Genomic DNA, 18,789 nt, shown 5'->3' with positions numbered 1-18,789 from the left:
AGTGTAATTGGAATGCAACTCTAATCTGGAGGAGGAAGGGGAATTTTTGGCAAGAAGATACTGAACAGTTGGGAGTTTTACTCAGATTAAGCATAGACAGCCATTCATTATGAGTACAACTCAGTAAGAACAGCAATAGCATTCTGTTTCTACAGCTGGGATTTACTCTGATATTACTACATGGTGTGTTGCATATAGATAACTCCTATCCAACCATAAAAAAAATATTGATTTAAACAGTAATATTTACTGCATCTGCACTTCTGCAAATGGTTTTCTCCAGTCACTGCCTCAAATCAAATATACTAAAGGAGATTTTTCAAAATTTAAAGTCATTTCTTGAGAAAACAACAAAAAAAAAAAAGGGCATTGAAGGGGAACTTGGGTGGCTTAGTCGGTTAAGCGTCCGACTTCGGCTCAGGTCATGATCTCATGGTTTGTGGGTTCGATCCCCATGTTGGGCTCTGTGCTGACAGTTCAGGGCCTGGAGCCTGCTTCGGGTTCTGTGTCCCCCTCTCTCTCTCTGCTCCTCCCCCGCTCAGGCTCTGTCTTTCAAAAATGAGTAAATGATGGGGTGTCTGGGTGGCTCAGTCGGTTGAGCGTCCGACTTCGGCTCAGGTCATGATCTCGCGATCTGTGAATTCGAGCCCCGCGTCGGGTTCTGTGCTGACAACTCAGAGCCTGGAGCCTGCTTCAGATTCTGCGTCTCCCTCTCTCTCTGCCCCTCCTATGCTCATGCTCTGTCTCTCTCTCTCTGTCAAAAATAAACAAACATTAAAAATAAGTAAATGTTAAGATTAAAGGAGGGGGGCGGGCATTGGTGGCATGATATTGGAATTATATCTGACCTGCAAGCTCTGAGAGCAGAGTACTATGTCTTATTTATCTTTGTATCTGCAGAATCTATCATAGCACTTGGCACAAAGTAGGTGCTTAGGAAATATTGAAAGAGTGAATGATATAGGAAGTGCTACCTTCTTATTAAGCATTTCAAGATGATCACATCTGCTTCCCTGTGAAATAGGACCAGGACACCAACAAGGCTCATCTTAGTTTATTTTGAACACCTCCTCTACTGATTTAAAACCATTTATCTGCAGAAGAGGTGAGCAGAATAGAACAGGCTAGGTTTTAGGTGTGTAGTCTTAATGAGAAATGCTGTGAAGGAATTTGAGAAGGGTAATAACATGATCAAAGTAGTCTAGTGAAATTAATCTAGTGCAAATCTACAGGTTGAGTGAGACATGGTCCCCAGTGGATTCTGGAGTAACGGTACTATGCTTATATAATGCCACATTTGTAGTTAGCATTAATCAAAATTAATACATGACTGCTAAATATCTGGAGTCCAGTATAATGTTTTTAGTACAGAAATCAGTGAAAATTCATTGAACTATGTAGTTAAGATTTCTTCACTTTCCTATATGTATTACTTCAATGGAAAGCTTACTAAACATTGAGAGATACTGAAATATTGATAACTGTCTAGGAAAAAGTCTGTACTCCTTAGCCTTTGTTCCAGGCATTCCCAGCTTATAAGTTGTCTCTCTTGCCAGTCCCTTCCTGTAACTTAGTCTAGCATTTCTCAACATTATTTTTATCTCTCTTCCTGTAATGATTGTTTAGAAAACAAAAATAAGATTTCCTTCGTAGTGGTACCCCTCCCTCCCTAGCTGCAGGATTCCCAGTCTTGGCTCAACTTTCTATAGTTTATGCTTCACAATAGGATAGGTTTACAAATACAAATTCATATCAATATAATTATGAAATTATGTTACAAACATAAAATTACATTATAATATTGTATGTACATTTCCCAGGAGATTCTGATACATACCTCCTTGGTTGAGATTTTGTTATGGTGACAGAGAGGAGTCTGTCTTGTTGAAATTCACCAAGTCATTGAGCATTTACTGAGTTCTCATAATTGGTACTGAAGATGGAAAGAGCAATAGGCTGTGGTTCTAGTACCCAGAATGCATTCCCAAGAAAAAGAACAGTACAGAAAAGTCTTCTAGCTGTGAAACTTATTTATTTATGCAAATAGCTAAAATTATCAAATCTCAAATCATGTTTAACAGTCTCTCTTTTAAAACTTGCAAATGAGAGTTTTTGCTTTTAGAGTATAAAAACAGTTGAAGCAAAAACTGGCTGATGCTTTTGAGGTCTAGTGTTAAAGTTAGCAATCTGACCAATCTTGATATTTATGTTTTAAGTTAATCTTGTTTCTTCTGGAACCCTGGTACTTGCTTCCTAGTCTCTGGATTACTAAAATTCAATTTATCTTTATAAACTTTGAATCTGATTTTAAAGTTATTCTTTCGTGGGGTGCCTGGGTGGCTTAGTCGGTTAAGCATCCGACTCTTGGTTTCCTCTCAGGTCATGATCTCACTGGTTGTGAAATCGAGCCCCGTGTCTGACTCTGTGCTGACAGCGGGAGACCTGCTTGGGATTCTCTCTCTCCCTTTGCTTCTCTCCCTCGTGCACTCTCACTCTTTCTCAAATAAGTAAACTTTAAAAAAAAAAAAAAAGGTTTATTTTTATTTTTTATTTTTTGAATGTTTATTAAAAAAAATTTTTTTTTTTATTTAAAAATATTTTTTTCAACGTTTATTTATTTTTGGGACAGAGAGAGACAGAGCATGAATGGGGGAGGGGCAGAGAGAGAGGGAGACACAGAATCGGAAACAGGCTCCAGGCTCCGAGCCATCAGCCCAGAGCCTGACGCGGGGCTCGAACTCACGGACCGCGAGATCATGACCTGGCTGAAGTCGGACGCTTAACTGACTGCGCCACCCAGGCGCCCCCCCAAAAAAATTTTTTTTAACATTTATTTATCACTGAGAGACAGACACAGAGCATGAGCAGGGAAGGGGTAGAGAGAGGGGGAGACACAGAATCTGAAGTAGGCTCCAGGCTCTGAGCTATCAGCACGGAGCCTGACGCTGGGCTTGAACTCAGGATCTGTGAGATCATGACCTGAGCCGAAGTCAGTCGCCTAACCAGCTGAGCCACCCAGGTGCCCCTAATGTTTATTTATTTTTGAAGGAGAGACAGAGCGTGAGCGGGGGAAGGGCAGAGAGAGAGAGGGAGACACAGAATCCAAAGCAGGTTCCAGGCTCTGAGCTGTCAGCACAGAGCCTGATGCGGAGCTTGAACTCACGAACTGTGAGATCATGACCTCAGCTGAAGTTGGTTGCTGAACCAACTGAGCCACCCAAGTGCGCCCTGTGCCAAAAAAAAAAAAAAAAAGTTAAAAAAAAAATTATATTTTTTATTTTTCAGTTGACCTTTGAAACTTATATTAACAATATCTTAATGATTTTTAAAAGAAAATTTGTCAAATATGATCTGACTACTTTGTTTTAAATAAAAGGAAACAATAAAAATAAAATTTCATAAGTTAAAATTATGATTACTTGAGGATTAATTTATCTGTCACATAAAAAGTCCTCCTTTCAATGAAATTTTAGATTATTTTGGAGTCTGTTTCATTCATCCAGTAAATTTATTGAGCACCCATCAAATAACTGGTGCAATGTGTGCTTGTGCGCCATTGAGGCAGACCTGATTTATGCTGTATGGTGTTTACCACCCCCATAGTTACAAGTGGTATTCTAAACTTAAGCATTTATAATGAAGTGTGATGAGTGCATGTTATAAGTGGGGGATTCTGTGAAAATACAAATGGGTGGAGGGTTGAGAGAAATATGTTCTAAAAGGTTTCCTTTCCCTTTTGAGATGATTAGGTGAAGAAGCCTGGGAAAAATGTTTCAGACAGAGGGAATGGCATATGACTCTCTGGGTGAGGGATGGAGTTTGTTTGAGAAAGTGAAAGTTTAGTGTGGTTGGATCTTGGACTTAGGTTAGAGAGGAGGGGTGGTAATGAAAGATAAGATCAGAGAGGTAAGCAGGAGCCAGGGCCTGAAGGGCATTGTAAACCAATATAAAGTTTGGGCCTAAGAACCTTGGGATTGTTTTGAAGATGGAGGTCAACTACCTCCAGAGTGGTAGGTTGGGTGTGATATCCAGAGCACAGATGGAAGGATAGTTTTGAGGAATTTTTGAAGGGTATTTTGGAATGTTATTAGGAGGATGGGACATGTATGAAAGGCCTTAATTGTATTTTTAAATTTTGGGTCCATTGCAAAGAACTGGTGGAGGCTTGAGGCAGGGGACTGATTGGGAGGCTGGTTTTAGTGGCCTAGACTAGTTGATGGTGGCCTGGACAAGGGTGGTGGCACTGGTAATAGAAATGGACAGATGAAGGATATTTCAGAGGCGGAATTGATTAGAATTGGTATCTGCCAGGAGATGGGCAGAGGGAGGAGTAGTGAAGGTTGCTATGGAGGTTTCTGACTGGAGCAGTGGAGTTAAAAGCAAGGATGTTTATTGAAAGAAAGTAAACTGGAAGAGCAGTTTTTGGGGAGGGAGAGATGGTGATTTTATTTTGGGGGCATATTTAATTTGTGCGGACCTGAAGTTCAGGAGAGAGTTAAGTTTGGGTCCTAATATTTAGGTGTCACTAAAATGGTAAAGGTCAGGGAGAATGCGTGAAATGTGGCTCTTCAAATTTATTTCTTTTTATTTTTTATTAAAATGTTTTTAATGTTTATTTTTGAGAGAGCATGAGTGGGGGAGGGGCAGGCAGGGAGGGAGACAGAATCCAAAGCAGGCTCCAGGCTCAGAGCCCGACACAGGGCTCGAACTCATGGACCATGAGATCGTGACCTGAGCTAAGTTGGACGTCCAACCAACTGAACCACACAGGTGCCCCTTCAAATTTATTTTTTAGAGAGGAGAAAGAGCTTTGTTAGTCTGTTAAGCTACGAATTTTCTACTAGGAAAAATGTGGGTTCTTCCCCCAGAAAAATACACATACATGTAACAGTTTACATATATTCCAAGGTTTGCAGAGATGGGCATCTGTGCTTCTCAGGTTATAGAGTAGAAGAGGATCCAGGGCAAAAATCCTGAAGAACCTCAACTTCCATGGATGGAATATAGGAAAACGATCTGGCAAAGAGGATTTAGAATGTATTTTATGCCTGGTATAAAACCAGGTGAAATGTGGTATTAAACAGAAACCAAAAGAAAAGCGGGGTTCCAGAAGAGGGAGTGATGGCAAATCTCCTCAGGTGTCAAGTGGGATAAAGAATGAAAGATGTCCATTGGATGGATTTAGTAATTAATGTCCCCTGGGCTTTGGACAAGCCACGTAGTGGCAATGGTGACAGAGGAAGCCAGATTGTTAATGAATTGAGGCATTAGTGGGAAGTGAAGAAGTTGAGTCAGTCTAAATTTACTTTGTAGAGAGTTTTTATCATGAATGGGTGTTGTACTTTGTCAAATGCTTTTTCTGCATCTATTGAGATGATCGTATGGTTTTAATCCTTTCTCTTGTTAATGTGATCGATCACATTGACTGATTTGTGAATATTGAACTGCCCCTTGCATCCCTGGAATAAATCCCACCTGATTATGGTGAATGATTTTTTTTTTTAATGTATTGTTGGGTTGGGTTTGAATATTTTGTTGAGGAGTTTTGCATCTATATTCATCAGAGATACTGCCCTTTAGTGTTGTTCTTCCTTTTTTTTTTAATTTTTGATTTTTATAGTGTCTTTATCTGGTTTTGGTTTTAAGATAATGCTAGCCTAATAGAATGAATTTGGGAGCTTTTCTTCTTCTGTTTTTTAGAGTAGTTTGAAAAGAATAGGTATTAACTCTTCTTTAAATGTCTGGAATTCACAGTGAAACCTGGACGTCTGTTTGTTGGGAACTTTTTGATTATTGATTCAATTTTGTTAGTACTTCATCTGTTGAGATATCTGTTTCTTCCTGAGTCAGATTTGGAGTTTCTTTGTTTCTAGGAATTTATTTCTTCTAGATTGTCCAATTTGTTGGCATAAAATTTTTTCATAATATTCTCTTAGAATCCTTTGTATTTCTGTGGCATTCATTGCTATTTCTCCTCCATCATTTCTGATTCTATTTATTTGAGTCCTCTCTCTTTTTTTTTTTAATGTTTATATATTTTTGAGACAGAGAAACGGAGCATGAATGGGGGAGGGGCAGAGAGCGAGGGAGACACAGAATCTGAAGCAGGCTCCAGGCTCCAAGCTGTCAGCACAGAGTCCGATGCGGGGCTCGAACCCATGGACTGTTAAGATCATGACCTGAGCCGAAGTTGGACACTTAACCGACTGAGCCACCCAGGTGCCCCGAGTCCTCTCTCTTTCTTGATGAATCTGGTTAAAGTTTTATCCAGATAAAATAAAATACTGTTTGTTTTTGTTTTTCAAAGAACCAGCTACCGGTTTCATTGATCTTTTCTATTGTTTTTTTCAATCTCTTTTTCATTGATTTCTGCTTTAAACTTTATTATTTCCTTTTTACAGACTTTGGGCTTTGTTCTTCTTTTTGTAGCTCCTTTACATATAAAGTTAGGTTGTTTACTTATTTCTTGAGATAAGCCTGGTTTGCTATAAACTTCCCTCTTAGAACAGCTTTTGCTGCATCTCAAAGATTTTGGACCATTGCGTTTTCACTTTTATTTGTCTCCATATATTTTTTTATTTCCTCTTTGATTTCTGGATTGACCCATTCATCGTTTAGTAGCATGTTACTTAGCCTCCCTATGTTTGTGTTCTTTCCAGATTATTTCTTGTGATTGATGTCTATTGCTGTGGTAGGAAAAATGCGTATGATTTCAGTCATTTTGAATTTATTGAGACTTGTTTTGTGGCCTAACCTCTGGTCTATCCTGGAGAAAGTTCCATGTGCACTTGAAAAGAATGTGTATTTTGTTGTTTTTGGATGGAATGTTCTGTGTATATTTGTTAGGTCCGTCTGGTCCTGAGGCGGGGGTGGGAGAAGTTAAGAGCTTTTCCTCTAAGATCAGGAATAAGACAAGGGTGTCCGCTTTTACCACTTCTACTCAAAATAGTACTGGAAGTCCTAGCTGCTGCAATCAGACAAGAAAAAGAAATAAAAGGCATCCAAATTGGTAAGGAAAAAGTAAAACCTTGACTTTGACTATTTGTAGATACCATGATAGCTATATATATAAAACCCTAAAGACTCCACCAAAAAACTAGTAGAACTAATAAATGAATGCAGTGAAGTTGTAGGATACAAAATCAATATACAGAAATCTGTTGCGTTTTTATAATTTTGTTTTACTGTCTATTTACTTTTGAGGAGGCGGGGAATGCGTGTGAGCAGGGGAGGGGCAGAGAAAGAGGGAGACAGAAGATCCAAAGTGGGCTCTGTGCTGACAGCAGAGAGCCTGATTCTGGGCTTGAACTCATGAACCTGCTAAATCATGACCTGAGTGAAAGTTGGATGCTTAATTGACTGAGCCACCCGGGCGCCCCTTGAGTAGTTACATTGAAGGAGAAGTAGGATGGTGTCTGGAGAGTATGTTTAAATGTTGATGAGGCCATAAGTAGAGGAAATGGGAGAACAGGTCCCTGAGAAAATGGTGATTTGGATATAAGATCTAGAACACAGGGGGAAGGACAGTGTGAGACAGGAGGGTGGATATTATAAGCAGAAGGAAGACAAAACGAATGAGTATCAAAACATAACTTTGTAGGGTTAGCAATAAGAAGTTGGAGAATTCGCATATATTTTTGGTTTCTCTAAAGTAGGATGTGAAATCAGTTCACTTCTGGAATCATAGGACGGTGGTTTTAAAAAAAGTCATTACCTCAGCAGTACTGAAGATTAGAATTTGGATTCATATATGTGTTGTAAATGTATTGATCCTGAGTATTCTGTACGGTTTATGTGGTGATAATGAAGGTTAGAGAGAAGTTCTTCTAAATCTAATTAGTGATTTGGTACTCTCAGTTACGGCTCTTAGTTTTCATATTTGAGTTTTTATGTTTTTAAAAATTAAACTGTTTCTAAGACAGGGCCTAAATGACTCTGACTACTAAATCACTATCTTGTACTTACTTAATAATTTTACTCATTTACCAAGGCATCTCTCTCTTTTTTTTTTTAAGTTACTTATTTTGAGAGAGAGAGAGAGACAGTTGGGAGGGGCAGAGAGAGAGAATCTCAAGCAGGCTCTGCTTGACAGTGCAGAGCCAGATGCAGAGCTTGAACTCATGAACCGTGAGATCATGACCTGAGCTGGAATCAAAAGTCGGATGCTTAAACCAACCACTAAACCACTCAGGTGCCCGGCATCTGTCTTTAAAATAATTTTTATTTAACTTTTTTTAAAAGTTTATTTATTTTGAGAGAGAGAGAGAGAACGAGAGCACATGCAAGCAGGGGAGGGGCAGAGAGCGAGGGAGAAGGAATCCCGAGCTGACTCCGTGCTGTCAGCACAGAGCCCATGAACCATGAGATCATAACCTGAGCCGAGATCAAGAGTTGGAGGCTTAACGAACTGAGCCACCCAGGCTCCCCTTTATTTGAACTTTTAGAGTGATTAGTTATATATAGACTTATTCCCAAGGTTTGTTATGTTAAATAACACTAAACTTCCAGACCATTTCAACCGAGTAGAAGTGGGTAGAAATTAACCAAATATTACATGTATAGATATTTTATAAGTTATAAACCATACAGAAATCGATGTTTTCCCTTCACTTTTAACAAGTTTGAATTAAACAAGTTAAGTTTATAACTCTATATAAGCAATAATTTTTTAAAGTGACATGTAACCACAAACTATAAAATTCACCCCTTTAGAATGTGCAGTTCAGTGGTTTTTAAAATTTTTTTTAATGTTTATTTATTATCTTGAGAGAGACAGAGAAACACAGAGTGCGAGCAGGGGAGGGGCAGAGAGAGAGAGAGACAGAGAATCCGAAGCAGGCTCCAGGCTCTGAGCTGTCAGCACAGGGCCAGACACAGGGCTCGAACCCATGGACCACGAGATCACCTGTACCGGAGCCACCCAGGCACCTCCAATTCAGTGGTTTTAATATATTCGTAACGTTGTGCATCCATCACCTTACGAGTAATAATTTCATGCAGGGTAATCCAGAGAATGTGGCTTTGGGATATCTACTCAGTGTATTAACTTTTAATTTTTGGTAGATACAGTAATCTGTCTTGTCATTGAGTTTAGAAGAAGGTAATTTATCTCTCCTATAAAATTTCTGTGGAGTTAGGTGGAGACTAAGTAACAATGTTATTTTTAAAAAAATCTCATCTATATCAAGAAAGCTTTATTTTATTTATGATCTTCAGTATAAAATTATTTCATTAAAAAATGTATATGTCAACCTGAGTTTGCTTATTTTTTTCTTGGAACTATTTTCCCCTTTTCACCGAGCTGCTCTGAGATAAATCTTGATGGAAGATTGATTGGAAGTTGGTCCTTATTAGAATACCAGATTTATAAATTTTCTGGCTGTCAGCTGTTATGTGTGATCATTGCTAAAGTTGGAACCACTGGTTCAGCTGTCTTTTGCTAGTCTTTAATAAAAGCTTGTGATCATATTTCAAACCTTGCTATAATGTTTATCATTCACTGGTACTTTCAGTGTTTTAAAATGAACGTTTTGACAGTGCAGTCTTACCATTTTAATTCTTTCCATGTATTTTTTGTTTCCTTTACAGTACTCTGTGCAAAAAACTTGGTGAAAAAGGATTTTTTCCGTAAGTAAATTAACTTTAAATCTTGTATGTTGTGTGTAGACTTTTTGGATAACTTTTTCAGAATTGTCTGGCTTTAGTGATTTCTCTATTCAGAAATATACTTCATACTATTTTATGAATGCTTTGGTTTGGACCCTTTTGGCAATACTTTTTTTTTTTTTTTTAAGAGGACTTTGTGCCTTTTTAGCCTTTGTTCCTTTCCTTTTATCCACCCCTCTCACGTATTTGTGTGAAATGTATATGTGTATAGGTGTGTATATGAGACGTGTAAAGAATATCGAGGGTGTGCATGCTACTAGGTTTCTAGAAAGGGTGGAGATTATTTTGTAAACACTTTTTCTTTTCTAACATTTTATAGGAAATTTTATTCAGGCATTCACCATACCTTGGAAAGTAGAGAAGTTATTCAGCCTGCTTAGAATTTCCAGAGTGTAGGAAAGAAATCTCTGCCTCATTCAATCATAGATGCTCTTATGTCTCGGCCTCTAAAGCAGACATTTGGTTCCCCTATTTTCAGTCTCTTTGCCAATAAGTTGTCAAATTTTTTTTGTGGCTTTATTTAGGATTAAGTTTTGTGAAGGAGGATTGGGAAGAACCCCTCACGTGTGTTTAAAATCTTTACCCTGTAATATCATACTTCACAATAGCTTTAAGGTATTGAGTAAAAAAAAATAAAATAAATATATATAAATAAGTAATTGAGTCAAAATGATATAATTTTTAGTAAAGAACTCGAAGCCAACAAAGTTTTATATATAATATATTTGAAGTTATAAATTGAGAAGATTCATTAGATTTTCATTTTTTATTTTATTTAAAATTTTTATTTTAGAGAGAGCATGTGCACACTCACAAGCAGGAGAGAAGGGCAGAAAGAGAGAGAGAGAGAATCTTAAGCAGGCTCCACACTCAGTGTGGAGTGATCCCATGACCCTGAGATCATGACCTGAGCCAAAATCAAGTGTCGGACACTTAACCGAATGAGCCACCCAGGTGCCCCAAGAAGATTCATTAGATTTTAAAATTCAAGTTCTACCAGCCCCCAGAAACTAGGTATGAGTGCTAATTTAATATGATATTACTTAATTTTCAGGGGGTTCATTAAAAGAAATAGTAAGCTCTTGATGCATTTTAAAATCATACTTCATTCATCTCACTTGAAATTTTCTTCGAAGATATCTAGAGTAGAACCAGAATTAAAGCTTATAAAATAACATAAAACTGTATAATTAGAAATTTTTCTGGTTTCTGTGCTTATATGGGAAAGCAGTTAAATAGGATGCTGTGGGACATAGTTAAGAAAGTTTTAAGCAGTCTCCAATATATGTACCAGGTGCTGTCTACCGTACTGCGTATCACAGCAGGAGAGGCCAGTGGCCTCTCTCCATGCTGTCACCAAATTCTGTCTTCACAGGCTTTTTCTGAACTACCTACTTCATCCCTGTCACTAATAACCAGTGTATACTCTTTTTTTTTTTTTTTTTTTTTTTTTACCATTCTTAAGGTTGATTTGAGGTAGGATTAGTAGGACTGTGAAGTGGCAAATAGGATTGGATAGGTAGGTGACAAGGAGAAAAGGGAGACAAGTGAGCATGCACTCTTTTATAGCTCCTTCTGCATCCTCCAAGATGTCTGCTTTGGTTTTACAGATAAAATCTAACATTTGTCTCCCAGCCTTCCTTCCCAAGGTCTTTTCTTTCCTCCAGAGTCCTAAGACACAGTTTCTCCAGTATAATATCCAGATCTACTTGTCTGAGTTTTCCTAGGAAATCTAGAAGAATCTTTGATTTTTGGTAAACCTTGGAGAGCCAGTTAATATCAGTTATACGATCTTTATCTGCCCTTAAGTTGTAGGTGGGAAAAAAAGAAAGGACTGTTTCTCTCTTTCGTTAGCGTAGGCAGTAAAAATTGATAAAAGTTTTCTTAAGAGTTGTGAGTTTGCTCCTAGGGATAAGGAAATTAGGGGAAACTATATGATTATCTTGAAAACCTAGAATGGAAGAAACATTTGATGGCTCTGGAAAGGGAAATTGGAAAGCCAATCTTGAGGCCTTCAGAAGGCACTCAGCCAGGGATGGGCTGTCACCTGGGTTCACAGTGGGAATGGCCTCTGCTGACAAACTTAAGTTTGTCATTGATCTGTTTATAAGTTGAAGGTTGCCCACATTAATTCCAGAGAAAAAATTGTAGTACTTCCTAAATCTCTTCATGAAATTTGAGTGAGAGTGTGTTTATTGTCAGAATGCAGTTATCATTGATATCAAAATGTAGTGTTTGCTTGTAATGCAGTTTAAATCATGTTGAATGAGAAAAGTAAACTTTAATATCAAGCATGACTATAGGCTGATGAAACATATGTGTGTGTGTATATTTAATTATAGGAAAAAATACACTGCCAAGTGCTGTCTTGTAATTTGTGTATTAGAGATAATACTGTTTATTCTGGGTATCTACCCTTGCTGAGAAAAAATTTGCTAACTCACTTTTTGGAATTGTTTTCAAGCTTTATTGGCTTTAAAAAATAAATTATTTCCCCCTCTCCCCAAAATTTTAGAAGGAAAACTTTCTAAACGTATAAGAACATGGAAAAGTTTTATAGTGAATATCCACCATCTAGATTCTACCATTAACATGATCCTGTATCTGTCTTTATCCATTATCTGTTTCTTAAAAGAATGTTTTCATTAGTATAATTTTTTTCTCTTTTATGCAACATTTGTTTGTTTATTTAAGTTTATTTATTTTGAAAAAGAGTGAGAAAGAGAACAAGTTGGGAAGGGCAAAGAAGGGGTGGGGGACAGAGGATCCGAAGCAGGTGGCACAGAGTCTGAGGTGGGGCTCAGACTCACGAACTGTGCAATCATGACCTGAGCCGAAGTCAGATGCTTAACTGACTGAGCCCGCCCAGGTGCCCCTCTTTTATGTAACATTTAAATAAAAGATTTATGTGTAAGATACTGTGTTGAGTCACTATATTTAGGGGCCAAAATTGAAGTCACTCAGAACCACGGTGATTGGTGAATGTTCTTTTTCTTCCCCCAATCAAAAATAAAGCTTTATTTTCTCCAGAAAGTAACACACTTTTAAGTTGAAATTTTTGTTTCATTGTTATTTGCAGCTCAAGTGCATTTGTATAGCGAGGAAATCTTCAGATTTAGCTATTTTTGTATGACTCAGAAATGATAGGGATGATTGAGAAATTTTTAAAAATACAGAAAATACCTTAGCCACTTGATATTTACCACTAGAAGCCTCACTAACTTCAGAAAACTTGATAGCTTTTGATCACATCACAGTAACTTGGCTCTCAAGGTAAATTTTTGTGGACTAATAGAAACAGGTAAGTTGAAATATAGGTACTTTTTTTTGTTAGGGCATAGAGCTTGTGTTTTGTATTATTTAACAGAAAAGAAACATAGGAGGTTGGGACTCAGAATTTCATAGTTAACTAAGGACTTGGAAACCATGCCTAGTGTGTTTATGTGGAAAAGTTGTTCCCCTTAGTCCTTAATTCTTTAAACAACATCTAAAAGGAAAGCTTGAAATGTGATTTTTGTTTTTGCTTACAAACATACATTTGTATCTTTGCTGAGATAGTAGAATCAAAAGAAAAAGAATAGATTCTTGAAAATACTTAATGTTATTGAAGGTAGTGGGAAAAATATTCTTCCATTAAACACATTTAAAAATGGTAGGTATTACTGAAATAATATGAATAGCAGTAAACTTCAAGAATATAGTTAAATACATCAATACCCTAACTTCCAAGTATCTTCTTAAATACTTAACACTCTTAAAATTTGGTCCTCTCTTATTTGAAGTTGACAGATCACAGAATCACAGGATTGGGGAACTGACGACGTGATTTATGCCTGACCTCGAATCTTGGCACATTGGTATCCTGACTTTAAAAAAAAAAAAAAAATTAGCATAGATATCAAGGTGCAGAATTTCTCCAATTATCAACCCATACCAACATTTTGTTCTAGTATTTTCTTTGTTTAAAAAAATTTTTTTTTCTAATGTTTATTTATTATTGAGAGACAGAGAAACAGAGCATGAGCATGGGAGGGGCGGAGAGAGGGAGAGACACAGAATCTTAAGCAGGCTCCAGGCTCTGAGCTGTCAGCAGAGTCCGACACGGGGCTCGAACTCACAAACCGTGAGATCGTGACCTGAACTGAAGTTGGGCGCTTAACCGATTAAGCCACCCAGGCGCCCCGTTCTAGTATTTTCAACTGTCCATAGGAGATCTGTGCTATCCCAAAATGTCATTTTTGTCTCGTTAAAACTTTATTTAGTTCTACCTTCTAACTTTTTTTTTCTCCAAAAGAACCACTGTTTTCATTGTTACTTAGGCCTGAAAACTATAGTGTCATCTTTGACCCTAGTTTCTTATAAACTTGTATTAGATCTTTCAGAGTAGTTTATTACTTCACTGTCCTTTCCCTTTTCCTAGTTCAGAGTCTGCTCATCTTACTGTTCATTTATCCTACTGTGTGAAACTTATGACCGCTTCCTAGACAGTCTCTGTACCAGTCTCCCCTTCTCCCAGTCCACCCTGAATACTGCTAATAGAAAAATATGACACCCTATTATCTACCTCAGTCACTTTCTGATTTCTAAGCCTCTCTTACCCACAGCATTTACTTTTAACATCGTAGCACAAATGATTTGGTTAGATTCCTCACAGCCCTTCAGATGCGGTCGTACCTTTCTTGGTGATCTCCCTGTTTGTCCTTTAAAGCCCAGTGAGTCCCATCCCCTCAAAAAAAAAAAAAAAAAAAAAAAGCGCTTGATTTACTGTTCAAACTCCCCAACAGTTCTGTTTTTCTGAACTCTTACTTGTACTCACTGTTGAGCTGCATGGTACGTGAGAGGTATACTATAGTATAGTAGTTGAGAGCATAAAATTGAGAACCAGATTTTATGTGCATGGGTTTAAAATCTAAACTTTAGACCCTGGCTCTCTCACGTACTATTGTTTGTCCTTGGATTAATTAACCCCTTTGTGCCTCAGTTTCCTCATCAGTAGGGTAGAGACTATAGTAGCATTTACCCCATTGGATTATTGTGAGGAATAAGAGATTTAATATATGTAAAGCATTTAGAATAGTGCCTGACATAGTGTTAAAAGTATTTTCTTTAGAATCTATACAAACATTTGTTTATTCTCTGGTTTCCCTCTCCCCCAAGGCATTCTTAACGTTTTAAGGCAGGGTATTTAATTTTTTGATTCAGTTTTTCATCACTCATGGTAGTTATTCAGGAAAACTTTTTGGCTAATTTGATTTCTCTGTAGCCCATATTCTTGTGTGAAAACCTGTAAGAAGCTCTTTCTTTAAAAATGCTACTAAGGAGGACCTTGGGAAGGCCCTAAGAGAACCAGAACTGTTTTAAGCTTCCTGGGGTCAAAGGGCTGGTAAAGATGTATAAACACTTCCCTATTATGAGGTAACCTCTAGGCTTTGGTAGTTTAAGCTGAGAATGTTTTGAGATAGCAACAAGAAAAACGTAACTTTTGGTATTTAATGTAGAATTAACTTTAATCTTCGTTCAAAATGGACCACTTTTCATTTATAGCTAAATGTTACACTTTTTATAAAGAATGGGATAATCTTTGGTAGCAAATAGTAAGTTTTATATAATTAATCTTCTATTTTCCATGTCACATTATTCTTTAATTAAAAAAAAAATTCTTCCCCTTTTTCCACAGGACTTCCTGATCCATTTGCTAAGGTGGTGGTTGATGGATCTGGGCAATGCCATTCTACAGATACTGTGAAGAATACACTTGATCCAAAGTGGAATCAGCATTATGACCTGTAGGTTTAAATGATTCATTTGAAATGAAACATAGAATCAATATTATTTGATATAGTATTTGAAAAGAATCACTGAAAATGATCAGAGTTTGATCTGTGGTATAATTTGGTCTTCCCAGAGGGGCACAAAACCTAGTGGGAAGGTACTGTGACTTATAGCTGGTTTTGGAAGATGAAATGCTCTTAGTAAGCCTATGGAGAATAAAACGTGTATGCAGTATAGAGCAACCCTGTCCCATCTTCTTTCGGTTAAATAAAGGTATTAATTTACTTTAGGTCAGTTATGAGTATAAAACCAGAAATTGTAATTGGAGTGCACTCATAGCCATTCTTTGTGCTTTTATAGGGATGGTTTCTTTTTTTCAAATTTTAATCACAGTGCTATATGCACCATTCTAAAAAGTGCATAATACTGTAAGGCTTTTTTAAAAAAAATATTTATTTTTATTTTTGAGAGAGACAGAGAGAGGGTAAAAACAGGGGAGGGGTAGAGAGAGAGGGAGACCCAGAATCCGAAGCAGGCTCCAGGCTCTGAGCTGTCAGTGCACAGTACAACGTGGGGCTCGAACCCACAAACAGTGGGATCATGAGGTGAGCGCAAGTCAGACGCTTAACCGACTAAGCCACTGGGGTGCCCCAATGTTGTAAGGCTTGTAATGGGAAACTGCAGTTTGCCGCCCCATCCTTATTCCTGATTCCCATTCTCAAGGTAACTAGAGTTACTTTGATTGTTTAGTCTGGTATTTTCTTCTCTTTCTAGATCTCATGCTTACTTTATACATCTGTCTGTATATGGGGTGGAGGGGTGGGGGAGATGCAGAGATTTAGTGTATGCATATTTTTAGGTGTTATTTTTACATTTCTTACCATAGAAGAAGATTTAGCTTTTACAACTGATCTCTCTCATCCCTGTTCCTACAGCACCCACGTGGCCCTTCCTTTCTCCGAGCCCTCCATTTGAACCTTTTTGGTTAAATCATTGTTCTGTATTTACATTATGATCATGTAACTATTCATAACTGAGTCGCATGGTGTGCAGTGATTACATTTCCTCTCTTGATAAATTTTGTTTTTCTGGAATTAACTATCTTATTTTGCCATTTGTTTAGTTTTCTATCTGTCTCATTAATTAATTCCTAGACTCTCCTACAGGACTGGACATTTCTGCATATATTCAACCACATGAGCTATTCTATTGGCTTTGTTTCCTTGTTGGAGATCTCCCTCCTGAAGCCTTTAGCCTCTTCCTCCACGCTGGTCTGGTGGTCTAAGCTGGTCTAGGACCTGCTGCACAACTGTCCAGGAACCTCCTTTATCATTATGTTGGGAATTTCCTTTGTCTTTTCTGGGTTCAGTGATTTCCCATTTTTTGTTATTCCCTGTTTCGATGAAGTCTGTCTTTCATGGTCATCTTGAGAAAGAGTACAAAGATAGGGAAAATTTCTTTGAGATCTTGTCTGAAAATGTACTTTGTCTTTCTCAATGGATAGTTTGATTATAACCTTCTATGTAAGACACGCATTTCTCTCCAAATTGTGAATATATGCTCCATTGTTGTCTAGGTCTAGACCAGCACTTGAACAGAAATATAATGTGAGCCACAAATGGAAGCTTGTCTGTAATTTCAAATTTTGTAATAGCCACATTTAAAAAAGTTAATAGGGACACCTGGGTGGCCCAGTTGGTTGTGTTCAACTCTTGATTTTGGCTCAGGTCATGATCTCACAGTTCACGAGTTCGAGCCCCACAGTAGGCTTTGTGCTGACAGTGTGGAGCCTGCTTGGGATTCTCTCTCTCTCCCCCTCTCTCTGCCCCTCCCCCACTGTCTCTGTCTCTCTCTCTCTCAAAATAAATAAAAGTTAATAAAAAAGATTAAGCCTAATAAACATACTTAATTTAGTATATCTGAAATATTCTCATTTCCACATGTAATCAAGATAAAATAATTATGGTCTTTTTTTCTTATAAATAAATGCATAGGTTAAAAAAATAAACATTTCTCAGCTAAGTCTGAGATCTTAGGGGTTTGTTTGCACTTACAGAGTGCCTCAATTTGGACTAGCCTTAAGTACTCAACAGCTCCATGTGACTGGTGACTGCCCTTTTGAATAGTGCAGTTTCAGAGTATCATTAATGGCATCCTGATTTTGGTCTTTCTTGATTATTGTTTTCCACTGGAAGATTTCAGGGTATTCTCTTTATGCCACATAATAAATTTTTTGATGATGGACTTGGTGTATATGTTACATAGTGCTTGGTACTTATTGGGACCTTTTAATCTGGATAAACTCTTTTTAAAAAAATTAAAAAGTTTTTAATTCCAGTATAGTTTTTTTATTTTTAAATTAAAAAAAATATTTTTAATGTTTATTTATTTTTAAGAGAGAGAACAAGTGGGGGAGGGGCAGAGAGAGAGGGAGACACAGAATCTGAAGCAGCCTTCAGGATCTGAGCTGTCAGCACAGGGCCCTATGCGGGGCTCGAACCCACAAACCGTGAGATCATGACCTGGGCTGAAGTTGGATGCTTAACGAACTGAGCTACCCAGGCGCCCCTAATTCCAGTATAGTTAACATACAGTGTTCTATTAGTTTCAGGTATACAGTACAGTGATTCAGCTTCCATTTATTACTCAGTGTTCATCAAGATAAATGTACTCTTGGGGCTCCTTGGTGGCTAAGTTGGTTGAGCAACTGACTTGATTTCAGCTTGGGTAATGATCCCCAGGGTCATGGAATTGAGCCCTGCGTTGGGCTCCACACTGAGCGTGGAGCCTGCTTGGGATTCTCCCTTGCTGTCTCCCCTGTGCCCCTCTTCCTGCTCATGCTCTCTCTAAAAAAATAATAATAAATAAAAAATAAATGTACTTTTAATCCCCTTCACTTTTTTCACCTGTCCCCCCATCCACTTCCCCTCTGGTAATCATTTGTGTGTTCTCTATAGTTAAGAGTTTGTTTTTTGGTTTGTCTCTCTCTCTCTCTCTCTCTCTCTCTCTCTCTCTCTCTCTCTTCTTTTTTTCCCTTTGTTCATTTGTTTTATTTCTTAAATTCCACATATGAGTAAAATCATTTGGTATTTGTCTTTCTCTGTCTTATTTTGTAACATTATACTCTCTAGAGCCATCCATGTTGTTGCAAATGGCAAGATTTCATTCTTTCTTATGGCTGAATAATATTCCATTCTTTATCCATTCATATCTTTATGGACACGGGCTGTTTCCATAATTTGGCTTTTGCAAATACTGCTGCAATAGACATGGGGGTGCATACATCCCTTGGATGTTTTCATATTCTTTGGGTAAATACCCAGTAATGTGATTACTGGATTGTAGGGTAGT

The 18,789-nt window shown here is 37.7% G+C and overlaps 1 protein-coding gene across 1 annotated transcript in view; it reads left to right on the top strand.

Moving 5' to 3' along the window:
* Positions 1–18,789, top strand: part of SMURF2 (SMAD specific E3 ubiquitin protein ligase 2) — a 120,915-nt gene that overhangs the window by 52,667 nt on the left and 49,459 nt on the right. The window contains exons 2-3 of the mRNA XM_047833031.1: positions 9,589–9,627; positions 15,344–15,452. Of these exons, the coding sequence (XP_047688987.1) occupies positions 9,589–9,627; positions 15,344–15,452 (148 nt within the window). The remainder of the gene's footprint in view (positions 1–9,588; positions 9,628–15,343; positions 15,453–18,789) is intronic.

Source organism: Prionailurus viverrinus, chromosome E1, assembly GCF_022837055.1.
Source record: "Prionailurus viverrinus isolate Anna chromosome E1, UM_Priviv_1.0, whole genome shotgun sequence".
Taxonomy (NCBI): Eukaryota; Metazoa; Chordata; class Mammalia; order Carnivora; family Felidae; genus Prionailurus; species Prionailurus viverrinus.
The sequence above is the reverse complement of the archived record's forward strand: the minus strand, read 5'-3'. Positions and strand labels throughout refer to the sequence as shown.